The 18,936-nt window shown below is 46.9% G+C and overlaps 1 protein-coding gene across 3 annotated transcripts; it reads left to right on the plus strand.

The window, feature by feature from the left end:
- The first annotated feature begins 642 nt into the window (after nucleotides 1–642).
- On the plus strand, nucleotides 643–16,996 carry LOC149299373 (CCR4-NOT transcription complex subunit 1). 3 transcript variants are annotated; one of them, XM_089486273.1, is made up of 48 exons: nucleotides 643–744; nucleotides 999–1,106; nucleotides 1,201–1,299; nucleotides 1,430–1,498; nucleotides 1,577–1,631; nucleotides 1,745–1,948; nucleotides 2,153–2,321; nucleotides 2,464–2,590; nucleotides 2,674–2,784; nucleotides 2,951–3,121; nucleotides 3,197–3,328; nucleotides 3,441–3,677; nucleotides 3,982–4,101; nucleotides 4,198–4,320; nucleotides 4,600–4,751; nucleotides 5,018–5,168; nucleotides 5,349–5,547; nucleotides 5,688–5,837; nucleotides 6,027–6,151; nucleotides 6,260–6,546; nucleotides 6,638–6,716; nucleotides 6,803–7,030; nucleotides 7,134–7,274; nucleotides 7,948–8,127; nucleotides 8,211–8,327; nucleotides 8,519–8,629; nucleotides 8,703–8,780; nucleotides 8,933–9,104; nucleotides 9,280–9,410; nucleotides 9,578–9,874; nucleotides 10,209–10,349; nucleotides 12,152–12,256; nucleotides 12,481–12,600; nucleotides 12,695–12,886; nucleotides 12,978–13,117; nucleotides 13,284–13,392; nucleotides 13,496–13,665; nucleotides 13,990–14,221; nucleotides 14,373–14,642; nucleotides 14,721–14,884; nucleotides 14,999–15,116; nucleotides 15,188–15,289; nucleotides 15,364–15,537; nucleotides 15,912–16,061; nucleotides 16,147–16,327; nucleotides 16,406–16,538; nucleotides 16,637–16,771; nucleotides 16,918–16,996. In XM_089486273.1, the coding sequence occupies exons 1-48, from the start codon at nucleotides 643–645 to the stop codon at nucleotides 16,994–16,996; spliced, it is 7,140 nt and encodes a 2,379-aa protein (XP_089342399.1). The 3 variants fall into 3 exon arrangements, with proteins under 3 accessions (XP_089342399.1, XP_089342400.1, XP_089342401.1); XM_089486274.1 differs by having other exon boundaries at nucleotides 14,394–14,642; XM_089486275.1 differs by having other exon boundaries at nucleotides 5,688–5,816; nucleotides 14,394–14,642.
- Nucleotides 16,997–18,936: the final 1,940 nt, after the last annotated feature.

Raw genomic sequence — 18,936 nt, forward strand, 5'->3', positions numbered from 1 at the left:
ACCCCCGCTGCTCCTAACCCCCCCCCGTTCTATTCGCACGGCACCCCCGCTGCTCCTAACCCCCCGTTCTATTCGCACGGCACCCCCGCTGCTCCTAACCCCCCGTACTATTCGCACGGCGCCATCGCTGCTACAAGTGCGCCCCCCTTAGTATTCGCATGTGCCCAAGCGCCCCTCCTTCTAGTATTCTCACGGCTGCCCTCTTCAAGCCCCCCCACACTATTTGCCCGACGGCACTCACCGACTCAAGCCCCTCCCACACTATTTGTCGGGCGCGCCCCTCGTTGCTCTAACCTTCCCTTGCCTTAACTCCCTAGTGTTGAAATATCCGATCCTCGCAGATTCTGACCTGGGTGAGCAGAGTGCGGCGGATCTGTCCTCTGTGAAACCTTCCTGCGGCTGTAAGCTGCTGGGGCGGACTGCGTGTTTGTTCATTTTTAATGTTAAATATTATAATTTGTATAAATCAGGTCTGTTCTGCTTCTAGGTGCCATGTTTGAGGACATCCAGTCAGACTGAGGAGACCATTCCTAGTTCAGTGGTAGGCTAATTAAAAGAAATTAACCTGTCTCTGAAGTGACTAAAGGGGAATAATGGTGATTTTGCGCCGGGCTCGGCCGCCTGCTTCCGCCCTGACCAGCAATGAATCTTGACTCGCTCTCGCTGGCCTTGTCTCAAATAAGCTACCTTGTGGACAATTTAACCAAGAAAAACTACCGAGCTAGCCAACTGGAAATACAACATGTAAGTGGGAAATCGTCAAGCGCTGGCTGGGACTTTATGCTCCTCGTTAACGGCCGTTAATAAATTGTGATTTATCAGTTAGGGATGGGAAAATCTTATCTGGGGTTTGCCTCCCCGAGGTATAATAGAGACGCGTGCGGATGGCTGAACACCCACGAGCCGGCTTCATGCATTTAGTGCGGTTTGAGGAGCATAGTGAATGCATATCGGTGTGATTGAAAAGCAACCTTTTTTTTTTTTCTCTCGGGCCCAAGATTGTGAATCGGCACGGCCCTGAAGCAGACAGGCACTTGTTACGCTGTCTATTTTCACACGTGGATTTCAGTGGCGATGGTAAAAGTAGTGGGAAAGACTTTCATCAGGTAAGCGGTGCCTTGGCAGTTGCGGGTGTTTTTAGACGTGAGCTGTGGGTTGTTGTGGCCGGTGTTTGAAAAGTTTATTATGTTTCCCCCACAGACACAATTTCTGATTCAAGAGTGCTTATCACTGATAACCAAACCAAACTTCATCTCTACTCTGTGCTACGCAATAGACAATCCTCTGCACTACCAGAAGGTTAGTAACCCCAGCCTGTTCCGCATTGTGGCCTGTTCTGTGTGATTACAGAAGTGCCTTCAGTTTTGTTCATTGAGCAGGAATGGGTTTGACTACTTGCCTTACTGATCTTTTATTGTATTTGTTTTAGAGCCTCAAACCTTCTCCCCACCTTTTTGCCCAGCTCAGTAAAGTTTTGAAGCTCAGCAAGGTTCAAGAGGTGTGTATGGAACCCGATATTAACCCCCCCCCTGCTGTGCCGCTACTTTTATCTCATTACACATGACCTCTCGTGCAGGTTATCTTCGGCCTTGCGCTTCTCAACTCTTCCAGCTGTGACCTGCGTGGATTTGGTATGTTTAGTTCCTTGGTTATCCTTTATATTTTGTAATACACGTATAAACATTGGTTCTGGTGACCTGCGCTGAAATGTCACTGCTTCTAATCCCTGACTTCTCTTTCTAAGCTGCCCAGTTTGTGAAGCAGAAGCTCCCTGACCTTCTGCGTTCCTACGTTGACGTGGACGTGTCCGGCAGCCAAGAAGGTGGCTTCCAAGATATTGCCATAGAGGTCCTGCACCTCCTCCTCTCCAATCTCCTTTTTGGCCAGAAGGGAGCCTTCGGGGTTGGACAGGAGCAAATTGTTGCATTTCTGAAGACCCTACGCAGAGGTATCTTGCAGTCTTGAGTGGTTGATGTGTTTGCATTGCAGGAGCAAGCTCGATGTTTTTAATCTAGATCAGCATTTACACGTGACTAGCGCTCCATTTTTTAAAGCTGGTGACGTGATTTAAGGTGCTGCGTACCCGCTTCAAGTGGGGACATATGTTGTATGCTGCTATCATACGCTGCAAAGTAAGTGTTGCCTTTGTTAGATTTTCCCCAGGAGCGCTGTCCGGTGGTGCTTGCACCACTTCTTTACCCTGAAAAACGGGACGTCCTGATGGACCGTATTTTATCTGACTCTGGCGGAATTTCCAAAACCATGATGGACAGCTCTCTAGCAGACTTCATGCAGGAAGTTGGATATGGCTTCTGTTCCAGGTTTGTACCAAGCAGAAGCTTGTGCCTGAGGAATTGCCTTCTGAAATTGTGGGCGTCTTTGCCACCAAGCACGGTTATCTCAGTTGAGGTACGGCTGGTATCTGCAATGTATTGGTTACTATTGAACCTTTTTGTATTTCAGTTTGGACGAATGCCGCAATATCATCGTTCAGTTTGGCGTTAGAGAAGTTACGGCCGTACAGATTGCGCGAGTGCTTGGGATGATGGCTCGGACACACTCTGGTCTGACTGATGGTATTGCGTTGCAGGTGAAGACTTGTCTTTAACTTAGAGAATGGTTGGTGCTGGGTCGGTGGGGGTATATTGTAACCTGTTGACTTCTGTTTTGTAGTCTATTTCTTCCCCTGGCAGCAGCATCTGGAGTGATGGCAAAGATAAATCTGATGGAGCGCAGGCTCACACGTGGAATGTTGAAGTGCTCATAGATGTGGTTAAGGAACTTGTAAGTATGTGAGCGTATGTGTATATTTTGCTAGTCAATCAGAATCTCTAATCTCTAGAACCATGTTCAGTTTGAATGTTTACCTGTATGTTTCATGTTTGTTACATGCAAATGCCCCAGTGTTTCTGTTGGTACTGATGTCTTAGTGATTTATGCTTTCTTACAGAATCCCACCTTGAACTTTAAAGAGGTCACGTATGAGCTTGATCACCCAGGGTTTCAAATCCGTGATAGTAAAGGTCTTCAGACAGTGGTGTTTGGTATCCAGAGAGGCCTTTGCATGGAGTCGTTCCCTGTTGATCTCATCTACAGACCCTGGAAACATGCTGAGGGCCAGGTAAGTAAATCTCTATATGATCATTAAAGTCCATGCGGTGAATGGAATGTGTATTAATGCTGCTGTTCCTTGCAGCTCTCCTTCATTCAGCATTCCCTAATGAATCCAGATATCTTCTGCTTTGCTGACTACTCCTGCCACACTGTGGCAACTGATATCCTCAAGGCTCCTCCAGAAGATGACAACCGGGAGATTGCGACATGGCAAGTATTAATGTGGCATTGCTCAGGGACGATGGGCCTTTTCTGTCATTGAGGGCTTCTGGAGCTTTGAAACTTCAAAGCAGTGACTGATTTACATCTCCTGTGTTTGTAGGAAGAGTTTAGATTTGATAGAGTCCCTTCTTCGGCTGGCAGAGGTGGGACAGTATGAACAAGTAAAACAGCTCTTCAGCTATCCCATCAAGCATTGCCCGGACATGCTGGTTCTGGCCTTGCTACAGATCAACACCTCCTGGCATACCCTGCGTCATGAGCTCATCTCAACACTCATGCCGATATTCCTGGGCAACCACCCCAATTCTGCCATCATTTTGCACTATGCGTGGCATGGCCAGGTGAGTGGCATTATTTCATGCAATTTACTGTTAATAGCTGGCTTTACCGGTGCTTGAACCAGTGACTGGTAGCGTGGCCTCTAGTGTAAATGTCTTCAGTTTGCTAGACGGCTTTCCATAGCAAGTTCTAGTTGTGTGTTTCTCATGAAGCTCTTAACGTTACGTGCGTACCCTGGTGAAATATTTGCCGCCATTGTATGAATTCCTGCTTGTGGAGCCTGGAGATCATGGGGCGTGATGAGACTAAATGTGGCTTCCATCGTGCTCTTGGTGTAACTTGCCCTTTTGTGTACTCTTTTATCAGGGCCAGTCTCCTTCCATCCGCCAGCTTATCATGCATGCCATGGCAGAATGGTACATGCGTGGAGAACAGTACGACCAGGCCCGGCTCTCGCGTATACTGGATGTGGCGCAGGATTTAAAGGTGACTTTTGCTGCACACGTCAAAGTAAACAGATTATAACATGTTGTGAATCATGTGTCCCACTTGTAACCGCATTCTGTCATTTCCTGTCCGTAGGCATTGTCAATGCTGCTAAATGCTACACCGTTTGCATTCGTTATTGACCTTGCTGCGCTGGCCTCTCGACGCGAGTACCTCAAACTTGACAAATGGCTCACGGATAAAATACGAGAGCATGGGGTAAGACCGAATCCCGGTTTGTCTCATGGGTCTGAAGTCTGCCATGTTGTGGTTCCTTGGTTGAATCCCCTTAGCGCTGCTGTCTTTTTGGTTTATTTTTTTGAGGCTTGACATTTTAACCCTTCAAGTCTTTTAGAGAACCTCACTGAGATGTTTTAATCACATTTACTAATTGCCATATTGATTTGTTTTTGTATTCCGTGTCTCTGAGGGAGTAATAATAAAAATGTTTTCTCTGCTTTCCATGTTTAAAGTAATACCTTATCCTGCATCCTGTAGGAACCCTTTATACAAGCTTGCATGACCTTTTTGAAAAGAAGATGTCCTTCCATACTGGGAGGCCTAGCACCAGAAAAAGATCAGCCTAAGAGCGCCCAGCTCCCTCCAGAGACCCTGGCTACCATGCTGGCATGTCTCCAGGCCTGCGCGGGGTAAGTATTCTGCCTCATCTGTTACGACGGCTAAGCATGTTACCGTCAGGTTTGCCTGTGTTCCTGGCAGAATGCTTTGGCTTTTGCTCTGAAACAATGTTCTGCAGAAGTAGCGGAATATTTCTGAGAACAGCGGGGTGTATGTAGAAGAGACTCCGGTGCCTTGCGCTGTTACATGTGCGTATGGCTGAACTCCGGGTTTTCGCTGTTTTGCCTACGAATCGTACGTTTTTGTGTTAAATGGATAATTTGAATTGTTTTCGCAGGAGTGTTTCACAGGAACTATCAGAGACCATCCTGACAATGGTTGCCAATTGCAGTAATGTGGTGACCAAAGCACGTCAGCCACCACCGGGTGTGATGCCAAAAGGTCGTCCTCCCAGCACAAGCAGTTTGGACGCGATATCCCCTGTACAGGTATCTCTCACTTGCTAGCACCTATGTCAATGCTGGGTGGTTAGAGTAACCTTGTTTCATTCATCTTACATTAGTTGCAGCAGACTTTAGGAATATTTGTGTTGGCTGCTCAGACTGTTTAAATATTTATTGAAATCGGTTGGCACAACCAGTTAATGTTTTTTTCTTTTCTCCTTCTAGATTGACCCTCTTTCTGCTATGGCCTCACTCAGTATTGGGGGCTCAGCTCCTCATACACAGAGCATGCCTGCCTTCCCTCCCAACCTGGGCTCTGCTTTCAGTGCCCCTCAGTCACCAGCAAAGGCATTTCCCCCGCTTACCACTCCAAGTCAGCCCACTGCGTTTAGTGGCCTCGGGGGCCTGTCTTCTCAACTTCCAGGTAGCGCTTTGTTTTTGGTGCAGCATGCTTCACCTGTAGCTTGACCATGTGTATGGCTGGCCCAATCTTATGTAGCAATGCTTATGGATCTTGAATGTGTTCCTGACGTCCACTGTAATGTTGGCTGCTCTCTTGTGCAGGTGGACTTGGAACTGGCAGCTTGACAGGAATGGGTTCTGGAGGCCTTGGCCTTCCACCGGTGAATAGTGATCCGTTTGGCCAAAGGAAACTGAGCACATCTGGACTGAACCAGCCTACGTTCCAGCAAAGTAAGAGACATCCCTTCCTCTGTTTAAGTAGCCACGGAAGCCTTTTTGCAATCTGTCTATTCCTTGCATGCATTGTGCAGTCTGAGCTGGGTTTGTGTCGTGTGGGGGTAATTGGAAGCGTCTCATTTGATGCGAGGCAATCATTATTACTGTTTGTGGGGTGTATTGCACCTAATACTCTGGTCCCCTAACACTGTGACATTCTTGTAGCCGACTTGTCTCAGGTTTGGCCAGAGGCTAATCAGCACTTCAGTAAAGAAATTGACGATGAAGCAAACAGCTACTTCCAGCGGATTTACAACCAGCCTCCCCATCCGACTATGTCTGTGGACGAGGTACGTGCGTAATTTTGAAAGGCTGTTCGTTTTGACGGAGCTCACCCTTTCTACGTGTTCTGTCTGCCAGAACGATGGGGTCCTGATATGGTACCATCTTCTTTTCAGGTTTTGGAAATGTTACAGAGGTTTAAAGACTCCTCCATAAAGCGTGAGCGGGAAGTATTTAACTGCATGCTGAGGAACCTGTTTGAGGAATACCGCTTCTTCCCTCAGTATCCAGACAAAGAACTGCACATAACTGCATGTCTGTTTGGGGGCATCATTGAGAAGGGACTGGTCACTTACATGGCTCTCGGGCTGGCCTTGCGCTATGTCCTGGAAGCCCTGCGCAAACCTTATGGATCCAAAATGTATTTCTTTGGCATTGCTGCCCTAGATAGGTTTAAAAATAGGTAAGTTTGTAGTAGTATCACTTTTTTTTTTTTTTTTTTTATATATCTACGTTTCGTTGAACATTTCAAACTGTTTTGGCTCTACTTTTAGGTTAAAGGATTATCCGCAGTACTGTCAGCACTTGGCTTCTATCAGTCACTTTATGCAATTCCCCCATCACCTGCAGGAGGTGAGCTGCCGTCTGACTTGGCACCGTATTTATAGCTAGCGGTGTGTTGCCTGCATTCTGTTCAGCGTGTGTGTTTCTCCCATCAGTACATAGAGTATGGGCAGCAGTCCAGAGATCCACCGGTGAAGATGCAGGGTTCCATCACCACTCCAGGAAGTATTGCACTTTCCCAGGCACAGGCCCAAGCTCCTGCAAAAGCTCCGCTCCCTGGCCCCGTCACTACGAATGCTGTAACTACCTCCGCCAGCACTGCTACTGCAAAAACTATCACCATAACCAGACCCACAGGCGTCAGCTTCAAGAAGGACGTTCCGGTAAGCCGCCAGTCCTCGGACACTGGTAATCTCGTGCTTGGTAAGAGTTGCTGCCCTGGCATCTGTTTTTGTGCAGTTAACAATATAATATGCTTGATTGCAGCCTTCGATCAATACTACAAACATAGACACCCTGCTGGTGGCCACAGACCAGGCAGAGAGAACCGTGGAGCCTCCCGAAAACGTCCAGGAGAAGATAGCTTTTATATTTAATAACTTGTCACAGTCAAACATGACACAAAAGGTTTGTCTTTCTATGTCCACCATTTACTAGTTTGAATGAGCAGTTTCTTCTCGCAGCAGTTGCTGCAGATTGCATATCAATCTCCCCGCCATGTCTCTTAGCGTGCTGTTCTGGGGATATGGCATCTGCTAAACCCCCAAAATGATTTGCTCAGTTGGCATGCTCAATGCATAGGTGAGGACAAGGGATAATGGAGCGCATAAACACACAACCAATAGTGTGATATTGTCAAATAATAAAAAATATTTTATGGTGTTAGTAACACTCACAAAAGGACTGGATAAAGCAGGCTCATCAAAATTCAAGCTTCAAAAGACTGTGTTCTGCAAAAGCAAACAAAACCAGGACGGTGCAGTATCTTCTATAAGTTGATCTTGAAAGATCGGTATACACTTACAGTTAAGATGAAGCACAACTCAGAGTATTGTGCAAAAGCATGTGGAAATAAATTAGTTAAGATGAAGCACAACTCAAAGAGTGTTGAGGAAGAGTGTTTTTTTTGGTAGCTGCTTTCATTGTGGGAAAGTATTTATTTACCTATATTTTTATCTCTACACGTGGGATATTTGGTTTTTTCATTTTTGGTCAATGCATAGGTGAAGCAGCTTTCTCACTTTTTATGTGAAGTGCCGCTTCGCTGAATGTTTGCTTAATGTTAATGTGTGTCCTCCAGGTGGAAGAGTTGAAAGAGACCGTGAAAGACGAGTTCATGCCATGGGTTTCTCAGTATCTGGTTATGAAGAGGGTGAGCATTGAGCTTAATTTCCACAGCCTGTATTCCAACTTCATGGACGCCCTGAAAAACCTGGAATTTAATAAGATGGTACTGGCAGAGACTTACCGGAACATAAAGGTAATATGCCGCATTCTTGTAGGTCCCGTGCGTGTCTGTGTTGCTATGATTTTCTAAGGGTTCCTTGACCTTTTTCTTTTCAGGTCCTGTTGACTTCAGACAAAGCTGCTGCCAATTTCTCTGACCGCTCTTTGCTGAAGAACCTGGGTCACTGGCTGGGAATGATCACTTTGGCAAAGAACAAGCCCATCTTGCACACAGTATGTGAATAACTATATCCTCTGTTGTAATTTCTCAAATGGTTATACAAAAAAGCTGCACGTCCAGGTTTTACAAGTTGTGGCCAAATTGTGTAGATAATCCATGGAGTTAATCATTAATGTTGGCTGAGGGTGGGCATGTAGCATGCGTGTTTCTTGTGCATCTAGTCACTGATCGCCTTATTCCTCAGGACTTGGATGTGAAGTCCTTGCTGCTGGAAGCGTATGTGAAAGGCCAGCAGGAGCTACTGTATGTTGTGCCTTTTGTGGCCAAAGTGTTGGAGTCCAGTGTCAGGAGTGTGGTAAGTATCTGGCTAGTCTCGCCATAAAGTCTAACCATCGAGAATGCACGACCTGAAGATTTATTTCACGCAGGTTTTTCGTCCTCCCAACCCTTGGACTATGGCTATAATGAATGTATTGGCTGAGCTTCACCAGGAGCATGACCTGAAGGTGAGCTCGACTTCTCCCTATATCTATAGCATCGTGTCTCAGGACTCCCTCTTGGCATCCGAGGCTGTTTGTATTTATGTAGCGGCTTTGTGCACCGTGCCAGCTAGACTAATCCGCTGTGTAACCGGTCTGTTTTTGATCGTGCTTTGCAGCTGAATCTTAAATTTGAGATTGAGGTTTTGTGTAAAAATCTGGCTTTGGACATCAATGATTTGAAGCCTGGAAGTCTCCTGAAGGACAAGGACCGCCTGAAGAGCTTGGATGAGCAGCTCTCTGCCCCCAAGAAAGACCTAAAGCAAGGAGAGGAGCCCCCGCCTGTCACGGGTGCCAACGAGTATGCTATCCGTACAGCAGGCCGGCTATGGGCATCTGTAGAGAAGCAGGAGTCTGATGCGGTTTTCACAGGTGAATTGCCCTCTACTAAAGTCACCCAGTGTGACACCCGTTACCAGTGTAGCTCATCACGCGTGAAATATTAACACTTTTTTCTCCTGTTCAGCCACAGCGACTGCTCCCCCTCCTAGTACAACATGCACGTCAAGCGTTCCTCCGCAGCCTCAATACAGCTACCATGACATACACGTCTACTCGCTTGCAGGACTTGCTCCTCACATTACCCTCAACCCCACAGTGAGTACCATGTTCCTCCAGGGGCTCGCTATAAGCTTCCTGTGTCCTTCTCTCCTAAGTCTTGATTGCTTTATGATGTTCATAGTACTTGTTCTGGTAAGCATGGTCTTGTCTCGTGATTCCAGCTGCTATTTTTAAAGCATCGTGCTTTTTCTCTCTCCTCCCAGATTCCTCTGTTTCAAGCCCATCCTCAGCTGAAGCAGTGTGTGCGCCAAGCTATTGAGAGAGCTGTGCAGGAGTTGGTGCATCCTGTGGTAGATCGTTCCATCAAAATTGCCATGACTACTTGTGAACAGATCGTACGCAAGGACTTTGCTCTGGACTCTGAGGAATCTCGTATGCGAGTGGCTGCTCACCACATGATGCGCAACCTGACTGCTGGCATGGCCATGATAACCTGCAGGGAACCCTTGCTGATGAGCATAGCCACCAATCTGAAGAACAGCTTTGCCACAGCCATGCGGGTAAAGTACCAGCCTCCTCCTGGAAATGCAGTAAGGGCTGCATTGTAAAGTCGGGGGCAGTTATGCAGTCCTTATGCTGCAGCATGTAGTGTTAAGACCTAAACAGATCTAATGTACCTGGAGTTCAGGTGGTGGTAATGGTGACCTTTGGCTCTATGAAGACTGCGCTGCCGAAGTACCTGATGCTTTAGTATGAGGAGTCCCTGCATATGAACTGCATTTGCTAGATGTTGATTACAGAGCTAATGTACAGGAGGTCTGATGCCTGAGCATATTGGCGAGCTGGCCGTCTCTGCACTCGGCATAAACTTACCGCTTATCTTCTGCTCTTCAGGCGGCTTCCCCTCAGCAGCGGGAGATGATGGAGCAGGCGGCAGCACAACTTGCTCAAGACAACTGTGAACTGGCCTGCTGCTTCATACAGAAAACAGCCGTGGAGAAGGCTGGCCCCGAAATGGACAAAAGACTCGCCACGGTATGTTTCCCGCGCGCTCCCCTCCTGAGTTTCTTTTCTCTGTGTAAAACATTGGGCTGTTTATGGGCTGTTGGTTAAAGTGCCTGGGATCAGATGACTCTCACACTAATGCCTCTTCTTTCGAGTAGCTATTGCTCTGGACTGCGTCCATTGTTCTGGTCACTAGCTTCAAATGTGCCTTTTGAAGTAGTATGTTAGGGATATTAATGAGACTAAATAGGCAAAACCAATATTTTCACACACGCAAAATAACGACGCTACCAAATATTGTAGTACCGCATCCACAATATTAATTTAAGGAGATACCCTATATTTTATCTCCGATCCTAAATTCTTTCAGATCGCCGAAAATTATAATTCAAATTAGATGGATATCGCCACGATAGTCAATCAAGAAAATATTATTTATTGTAAACACAATTTATAAAATATGAGTCACACAGTGCATGATATAAAACACAAAATTCTTAAAACATGTCAAAAATGAATCAATTCAAATACAGAATATATAATCGATATTATCAATATGAATTACTACTTTATGAGTCTAACACACAATTAATTTCCAGTCCACTCAGCAACCAAATAATAATAATCAGGGTAGTAATAAAAAGATCACTAACTCTATTTATATATTAGTTCTACTAATATGACATTAAAAATTTAATAATGTCTAAGAGTATTAGTGAAGTTCCTAATAGATGCAAATAATGTCAAACTTCCTCTACAGGTAAAAGTACCTTTTCATTATTGTTATTATCACGGGTTATAAGCTGCAGTCTCACAAGCCGTCATATACAATAATGCAATATAGTACTTCCCAGAAACAGGGAATTCTATACGAAGAAGACAAAATTCACCTCTATTCAGAGTAATAAAACCATTATATTTACCACCATGGTTGCTGTGGTCCAACTGGTCCTTGCAGAAATGAATCCAGGTTCAGCGGCAAGAAATTAAGTGGAAAGAAATATAACTTTCTAAAAGAACTCAAAGTAACTCTAAGAGTAAAATTATGGTGCCAGGATCTTAAGATTCCAATTCTCTGGGGTAAATTTAAATGAATGAGTCCGTCAGGGTCTGTCTGTTTCAGGGCGAGTCCCAGGGTGAGTTTTTAAGGTGAGTTCCAGGGTCAGTTTCCTTAATTATTAAAGACCTAAGCTTTTAAACACAGGGCTCATTATCATAGCCTCCACCTCTTGATTGGAATTCTCCAATCATAACGGTGGGTTTTACCCATTATAATTAGGACTTCTACTCATATTTACACCGTTGTAATTTCTTAATTTACCTGCGAGAGACGCTCTGGTCTAAGAAATAATTTAAGACCGTTACATATGTGTTTGGAATTCATCCATGGTCACCCTTATCGTTAGATGTTACCTCCTAGATAGTAAATCAGGTCTCTGTAGTCACTCATATCTCCAGACGTTGCCTCCTAGGTAGTAAATTAGGTTTTGGGGGTCTTACGACGTATCCCCCATTCCAATTTACATTCCTAAGGATATGTAGTGTCTACTCCTTAACTTTCTCATGGAAGATAACGTTAATTGGATCATATATACTGAAACATCTATATACATGAATACTTCTTTGTTCTCAATTATAGAGGGAACAAAGACAGAAAGAAAGAAATAATCATTATATGATTAAAGTGGCTCTGACTATTTTGTGTTCATGTAAAATACAGAATATATAGAATACATGTTTTCTATCATAAAATATCTGACAATTCAGACTTACTCCTTGCGAGGCGGAAAGTGAAGAGTTTTGAGGTTAATGCTTGCGCTGAATGTTTGCAGGAGTTTGAGCTGAGGAAGCATGCTAGACAGGAAGGACGGCGTTACTGCGATCCCGTGGTTCTAACTTACCAGGCCGAGCGCATGCCGGAGCAGATCCGACTGAAGGTGAGATTGTGTATCTACTTTGCAATCAAGTTTTCTGTCTATTGCCTTTACCCCAAAAGCAAAATGGCTGAGGGCTCAGTAATTGCATTAAATGAAAATGGACTTTTGTTCTATTTGTTGATACGCATGCGCTGCATCAGTCCTGCAGACCATTGTCCCGGTTGCACGATCCTTAGTAGAGCGAATGCTGCTGTGATTTAATTGTGAACTTTGGTGTTTCACAGGTTGGTGGCGTGGACCCTAAACAGCTGGCTGTTTATGAGGAATTTGCACGCAATGTTCCTGGATTCCTTCCCACCAATGATTTAACACAGCCCACCGGATTTCTGGCACAGCCAATGAAGGTATGTGCGTGTGTCGTTAGGGATCTGTCTGCTAAATAGATAAGTCTACAGTAGGATCTGGTATGAGTCTTTCCTCTTTTCAATCTCTTAGCAGCAGGCCTGGGCTACTGATGATGTGGCCCAGATCTATGACAAGTGTATAACTGAACTGGAGCAGCAGTTGCATACAATTCCGCCCACACTCGCCATGAATCCTCAGTCGCAGGCTCTGCGCAGTTTGCTCGAGGCTGTAGCACTCGCCCGCAACTCCAGAGATGCCATTGCTGCCCTTGGACTCCTGCAAAAGGTGAGAAGAGGCCACATCGGTTGCGTTGTCGTTAGGTAGTGTATGTTGCTGATCTTCTGTGTTAACGGTATTTCTGTCTCTCCGTCTCCAGGCTGTGGAAGGGCTGCTGGATGCTACTAGTGGTGCTGACGCAGACCTGCTTCGGTACCGGGAATGCCACCTCTTGGTTCTTAAAGCTCTGCAGGATGGCCGTGCTTATGGCTCTCCCTGGTGCAACAAACAAATTACCAGGTGTGTAGGTGACGTCTTATTGTACGAACGCCTAGTTTATTGCATGTAATATTGGCGTGGCCAAGGCTAGATTTTGTACGCGAAATCAGCCACACGTTACTTTGCGTTGGTAACGACGACTTGCTGGAAGGCTTGAACCTTTCCTAATTCTTGCTGTACCTTGCAGATGTTTAATGGAGTGCCGAGATGAGTATAAGTATAATGTGGAAGCCGTTGAGCTGCTGATTCGAAATCACCTGGTGAACATGCAGCAGTATGACGTCCACCTGGCTCAGGTAATGTCGTGTTCCGCTGGGGCACGAGGCATATACGCTTTGTCTCCTCAAATGCTTCTTGTATGTGATAACTTACTCATGGTCTTTGTCTTGCTGTATCCAGTCAATGGAGAACGGACTGAATTACATGGCTGTAGCCTTCGCCATGCAGCTTGTTAAGATCCTGCTGGTGGATGAGCGCAGCGTGGGCCATGTCACCGAGGCTGAGTTCTTCCACACCATCGAGACTCTGATGCGTATTAACGCGCACTCCAGAGGCAATGCGCCTGAAGGGTGAGTTGGCCCTGCCGCTGTTTTTTTTGGCTTTGCTGGTCTTTGTCTCGTGTCCCTGTACAGCGAGGTCTTGTTCTCGTACAGATCTGGGTGTCTTTAATAAATGCACCATTTTTAAACCCTTTCCTTGACTCAGGCTAGGGTTACGCTGTGGTGGCATAGCAATTCTCTTGCTTCCATTATGCCAGCCGCACCTTTTGATGTCGGCGTGGTGTGGTAGCGTAGTACAGGGTGCCCTTCAGTGGAGTTTCACTCTCCAAAGTTAATGGTAGATCCGGTAAGAGTCATGGATCCTTGAACTGTCAATTGTGTATTTACTTACAGCCTCCCCCAGCTAATGGATGTTGTGCGATCCAACTTTGAAGCTATGATCGAACGGGCCCAGGGAGGTCCAAACTTCATGATGCATTCTGGAATCTCGCAAGCTTCAGAGTACGACGACCCACCCGGTCTGCGGGAGAAGGCAGAATACCTGCTGAGAGAATGGGTGAACCTGTACCATTCTGCAGCCGCTGGCAGGGACAGCACCAAGGCTTTCTCTGCATTTGTTGGACAGGTAACTATCAGAGCACCTCTAGGACTTTCCTAGGAGAGTCATCCCTGCAAAGCTTCGTGCGGTCCCTATAACCCAAAAAAGTGACACGGAACACGGTGTATACCAGCGTATTTTCTTTGTTTTGGACAACTTGTGGTTGTTGGATGTACAGATTTGCTTCCCTTCTGCCCAGATGCATCAGCAAGGAATCCTGAAGACTGACGATCTCATCACCCGCTTCTTCCGCTTGTGCACTGAGATGTGTGTGGAGATCAGTTACCGCGCCCAAGCAGAACAGCAGCATAACCCGGCAGCCAATCCCACCATGATCCGCGCCAAGTGCTACCATAACCTGGATGCCTTCGTGCGTCTCATTGCTCTGCTGGTAAAACATTCTGGAGAAGCTGCCAATACGGTCACTAAAATAAACCTTCTGAACAAGGTGAGTGGCTGCCGGTGGCTGTGTGAGGGCGTCCTCCGTCTTGCCCCGTCGCCTGATGGCTGTCGTCCTCTCCGCCAGGTGCTCGGTATTGTTGTGGGAGTTCTCCTCCAGGACCATGAGGTGAGGCAGAGTGAGTTTCAGCAGTTGCCATACCACAGAATCTTTATCATGCTGCTGTTGGAATTGAATGCTCCTGAGCACGTCCTGGAAACCATCAACTTTCAGACTCTGACCGCTTTCTGGTATGTGCCCTTTGTAGTAGACCTTGGCATCTTGTCCGTTCTTCAAAAAACTCTAAAGCCCCCTTAGATACGGGCTTGCCGCTTTGTTCCTGAAGTCTTGACGTTCTCTTCCAGCAACACCTTCCATATACTCCGACCGACCAAAGCAGCAGGGTTTGTCTACGCGTGGCTGGAGCTCATTTCTCATCGCATATTCATTGCTCGGATGTTGGCTCACACGCCGCAACAAAAGGTGAGGTGACCAGACCGAAGCCAGCTGTTGGCACCCCCCGGGCTGTGATCTAATCTTTAATGTCTCCATAGGGCTGGCCCATGTATGCGCAGCTACTGATCGATCTCTTCAAATACCTGGCTCCATTCCTGAGGAACGTGGAGCTCACCAAACCTATGCAAATTCTGTATAAGGTGAGTGTCTGGCTTAGCGCTTGGCAGCGAGGACTGTCATCTCTGAAGGCCGCTTACACGTCTGTCTATCACAGGGCACTCTGCGTGTGCTGCTTGTGCTGCTCCACGACTTCCCGGAGTTCCTGTGCGATTATCACTATGGCTTCTGCGATGTTATCCCACCGAACTGTATCCAGCTGAGGAATCTGATCCTGAGTGCCTTCCCACGCAACATGAGACTTCCAGACCCCTTCACGCCCAACCTCAAGGTACTGCCGGGGAGGACAGGAGCATTTGGATTATCCTGACACCCGAGAGCCTGTCATAGAGGGTTGTTCATAGAGCTTTTATTGCAGCACCATTTTTAAACCAGTGTTTTAACATTAGACGGTGGTTACGCTGTGGTGCAACAAAACAGCCCGTGCTTTCTTTTAAATGGACGCTGCAGAGACCATGCGCAGCTTACATGGGAAGCTGGGGACACTGCGGGTGTGTATGCGTGTGTGTGTGTGTGTGTGTGTGTGTCTCTCGAAGACTCGGCTGCATGCACCAACTGCTGCAACCAACGTGAACTTAAAATGCCATCGTTCTACGTTTAGTCCCCCATTAACAGCCCTGCGGCGTCTGCTGCTCTCCTTTACAGGTGGACATGCTGAGTGAGATTAACATCGCTCCACGAATCCTCACCAACTTCACGGGAGTTATGCCTCCCCAGTTCAAAAAGGATCTGGATTCTTACTTGAAAACCCGCTCGCCTGTCACCTTTCTGTCTGAGCTCCGTAGTAACTTGCAGGTGGGTATTTACCTGAGCGCGGCACCGGAGGGGGGCAGCATCCGCTGCTCAGCCGCCAGGTGTGTGTAACCTCGTGTGCTTTCAGGTATCCAACGAGCCTGGCAATCGCTACAACATCCAGCTGATAAATGCGTTGGTCCTGTATGTCGGCACTCAGGCTATTGCTCATATCCACAACAAAGGCAGCACTCCTTCCATGAGCACCATCACTCACTCTGCTCACATGGACATCTTCCAGAACCTGGCTGTGGATCTGGACACAGAAGGTGAGGCTGTGGCTTTGGCCCGTCCGGGGTAAAATGGTCAGGTGCTGCGCGTTTGCTATATCCGTGCTTCTCCTGCAGGTCGCTATCTCTTCCTGAACGCCATTGCCAACCAGCTGCGCTACCCCAACAGCCACACGCACTACTTCAGCTGCACCATGCTGTACCTGTTTGCCGAGGCCAACACCGAGGCCATTCAGGAGCAGATCACCAGGTGCGTGCCTCGAAGCCACCTGGCCTCCTTAACCGATTAGCTGAAGTTTGTGGGGGGGCAGTTTCCATGGCTACAATTGATATATATTTTGTCTTTAGGGTTCTCTTGGAGCGATTGATTGTGAACAGGCCTCACCCATGGGGGCTTCTCATAACCTTCATCGAGCTGATCAAGAACCCTGCTTTTAAGTTCTGGAACCATGAGTTTGTTCATTGTGCCCCGGAAATTGAGAAGTGAGTGCAGTGCGCCGTCTGGTTATCGGTGCCGCGCGCTATTAAATTCTGTGACGTCTGCTGCGTGTCCGTCGCCGACTCGTCTAGAGCACCATTGTTGTCTCCCTGTCTGCATTGCCTCTGATTCCGTTGCTCTTGATACCCAGGTTGTTCCAGTCGGTTGCCCAGTGCTGCATGGGACAGAAGCAGGCCCAGCAAGTCATGGAAGGAACGGGTGCCAGCTGAGCTGCGAAGATGCTGAAGAAGTGTCTGCAATGTGAAGAATCCCTCGCACTGTACAGTTTGATTATTTTTCCGCCCCGGCAGCTCACAGCACTGTTTTCCTGCTGGTAATCCAGCAGCCGGCATGTCTTTGGTTTGGTGGGGGGGGGGGGGGTGTTCTAAGGTTTGGCAGGTTACTTTTGTTTGTTTTATTATTTCCCCCGTTCTCCCAAAGTGTGGCCAAAAAGAGGGTTTTGTGAATATATATATATATATTTTTTTTTTTTCTTTCTTGTAAATATTGATGCAATTCAAAAAAAAACAACCAACAGTCTGGGCTGGTCTTTTCGGAGCTTTCGCAGAGGGCCGGGGCCGCTGGGGACACGTTTGACTCGAATCAAACGCTATTTTTTTTGGACTTGTAAATGACGCGGGTGCCGTCTGTACGTTGGCAGCGGCTTCCCCGCCGGTTCTGTTGGGTTTGTACACAAAGATCTGGACCAATCCAGGCCGTTTTGTAAGAGGTTTTGGATGTTTTGTAAATGTACCGGTCCTGTGTTGTATTTTGTAGGTTTTCGGTTGTCCCTCTTGTATGTATAAATTCTGTAGTTATACATTAAAGTCATCACGTGCAGCAAACGGCCCATCTCCTTGTGTGTGCGCGGCCGCCCCGGCTGCCTGGATCTACGTGTAGGCTTTGGCCTGGTCTCCCGGGGCATCGGAGAGGCAGTGCTGGTGCAGTTGTGGTTCCTCTAAACAGTCTAAAGCGGACGGCGGGAGAAAGTGCTGTGTGTGTGTGTGTGTAGCAGAACTCTCGGGCACGCGGGCGCTGGTGGTGCTGCGGCGGCTGTTCTGCCACCATCCTCTGGAGTGGGTACTGGCTGTACACTGATAACACGGTGTGATTTTACGGCTCTATAATTCTCAGTGGCGGCTGGTGAAAATTCCAATGGGGGTTCACAATATATACATTTTGATAATGAAATGTACATTTACGACGTAATGTACAGGTAAAATACATTTCCCTAAATTAACCCTAAAGACCATACCAATTTATTAGGTAATTTAGCTGTAGTACATGCAATTAATTTAGGGGCCGTTATGGTTGATGGTGTCTTTCAGGTTCGTTTCGGGACTGTTATGGTTGATGGGGTCTTTAGGGTTAATTTGATGCTGCGGATGTGGGTTAATTTAATAGTTAACTTAAGGTGCAGTTAGAGGTAAAGGGGGGGGGCGCAAATGGGAATATAAATCCTGGGGGGCAGTGAAAATTATTAATGTATTTATAAAAGTATGTTGTCAGTGATATTCTCTGAATGATTCGAATCATTGAACGACTCTGACTCTGCGCCATCGTTCCACTGTGAATGAATGAACTGTAACCTGGTCCCAGAGTCTGTGCTCTGCAGATGACTCACTCTAGGATCAGGTTACAACTGCATGATTCACAGACCGAACTGCTACAAATGAATCGTTCAGTCTACTGAACCGATTCATCCGGATCGTTGAAAAGAATCGGATCAAAAGAACGATTGTTTCATGATCCGGACATCACTACTAGGTGGCTCAGCCGGCGCTTTAGCAAGCGCGGCAGCGGTTGAGCCGAATGGGGTCTCTATTGCATGTGCTGTAGGCAGAGACACAGGCAGGCTCCATCCGGAGACAGGAGGCTTCATGGCACGTGAACCCCAAAAGGAAAAAAAATAATAAAAAAAACATTTTAACTTAATTTAGATTAAAATGGGGTTTTAATGAATTCGGACAAATTATTTTTTTTTTTTGGTTTTGGTGGATCACGTGCGCATGTGCTCCTATGGAGGAGCCTCCACTGACTAACGTCCTTGTTTCCCCGAAGAAGGAGGAACGTTTGAAGCTGCTACACCGCTCCGCGGTTGCGTGTGCGGCTTATACGTAAAAACCGTCGTTCCTCTCAGCCGAGCGGTACCGTACGAGGGATGTATCCT

The sequence above is a fragment of the Sceloporus occidentalis genome, unplaced genomic scaffold (genome assembly GCF_023333645.1).
Source record: "Sceloporus occidentalis isolate IW3139 unplaced genomic scaffold, rSceOcc1.0.p SCAF_29, whole genome shotgun sequence".
NCBI lineage: Eukaryota > Metazoa > Chordata > Lepidosauria > Squamata > Phrynosomatidae > Sceloporus > Sceloporus occidentalis.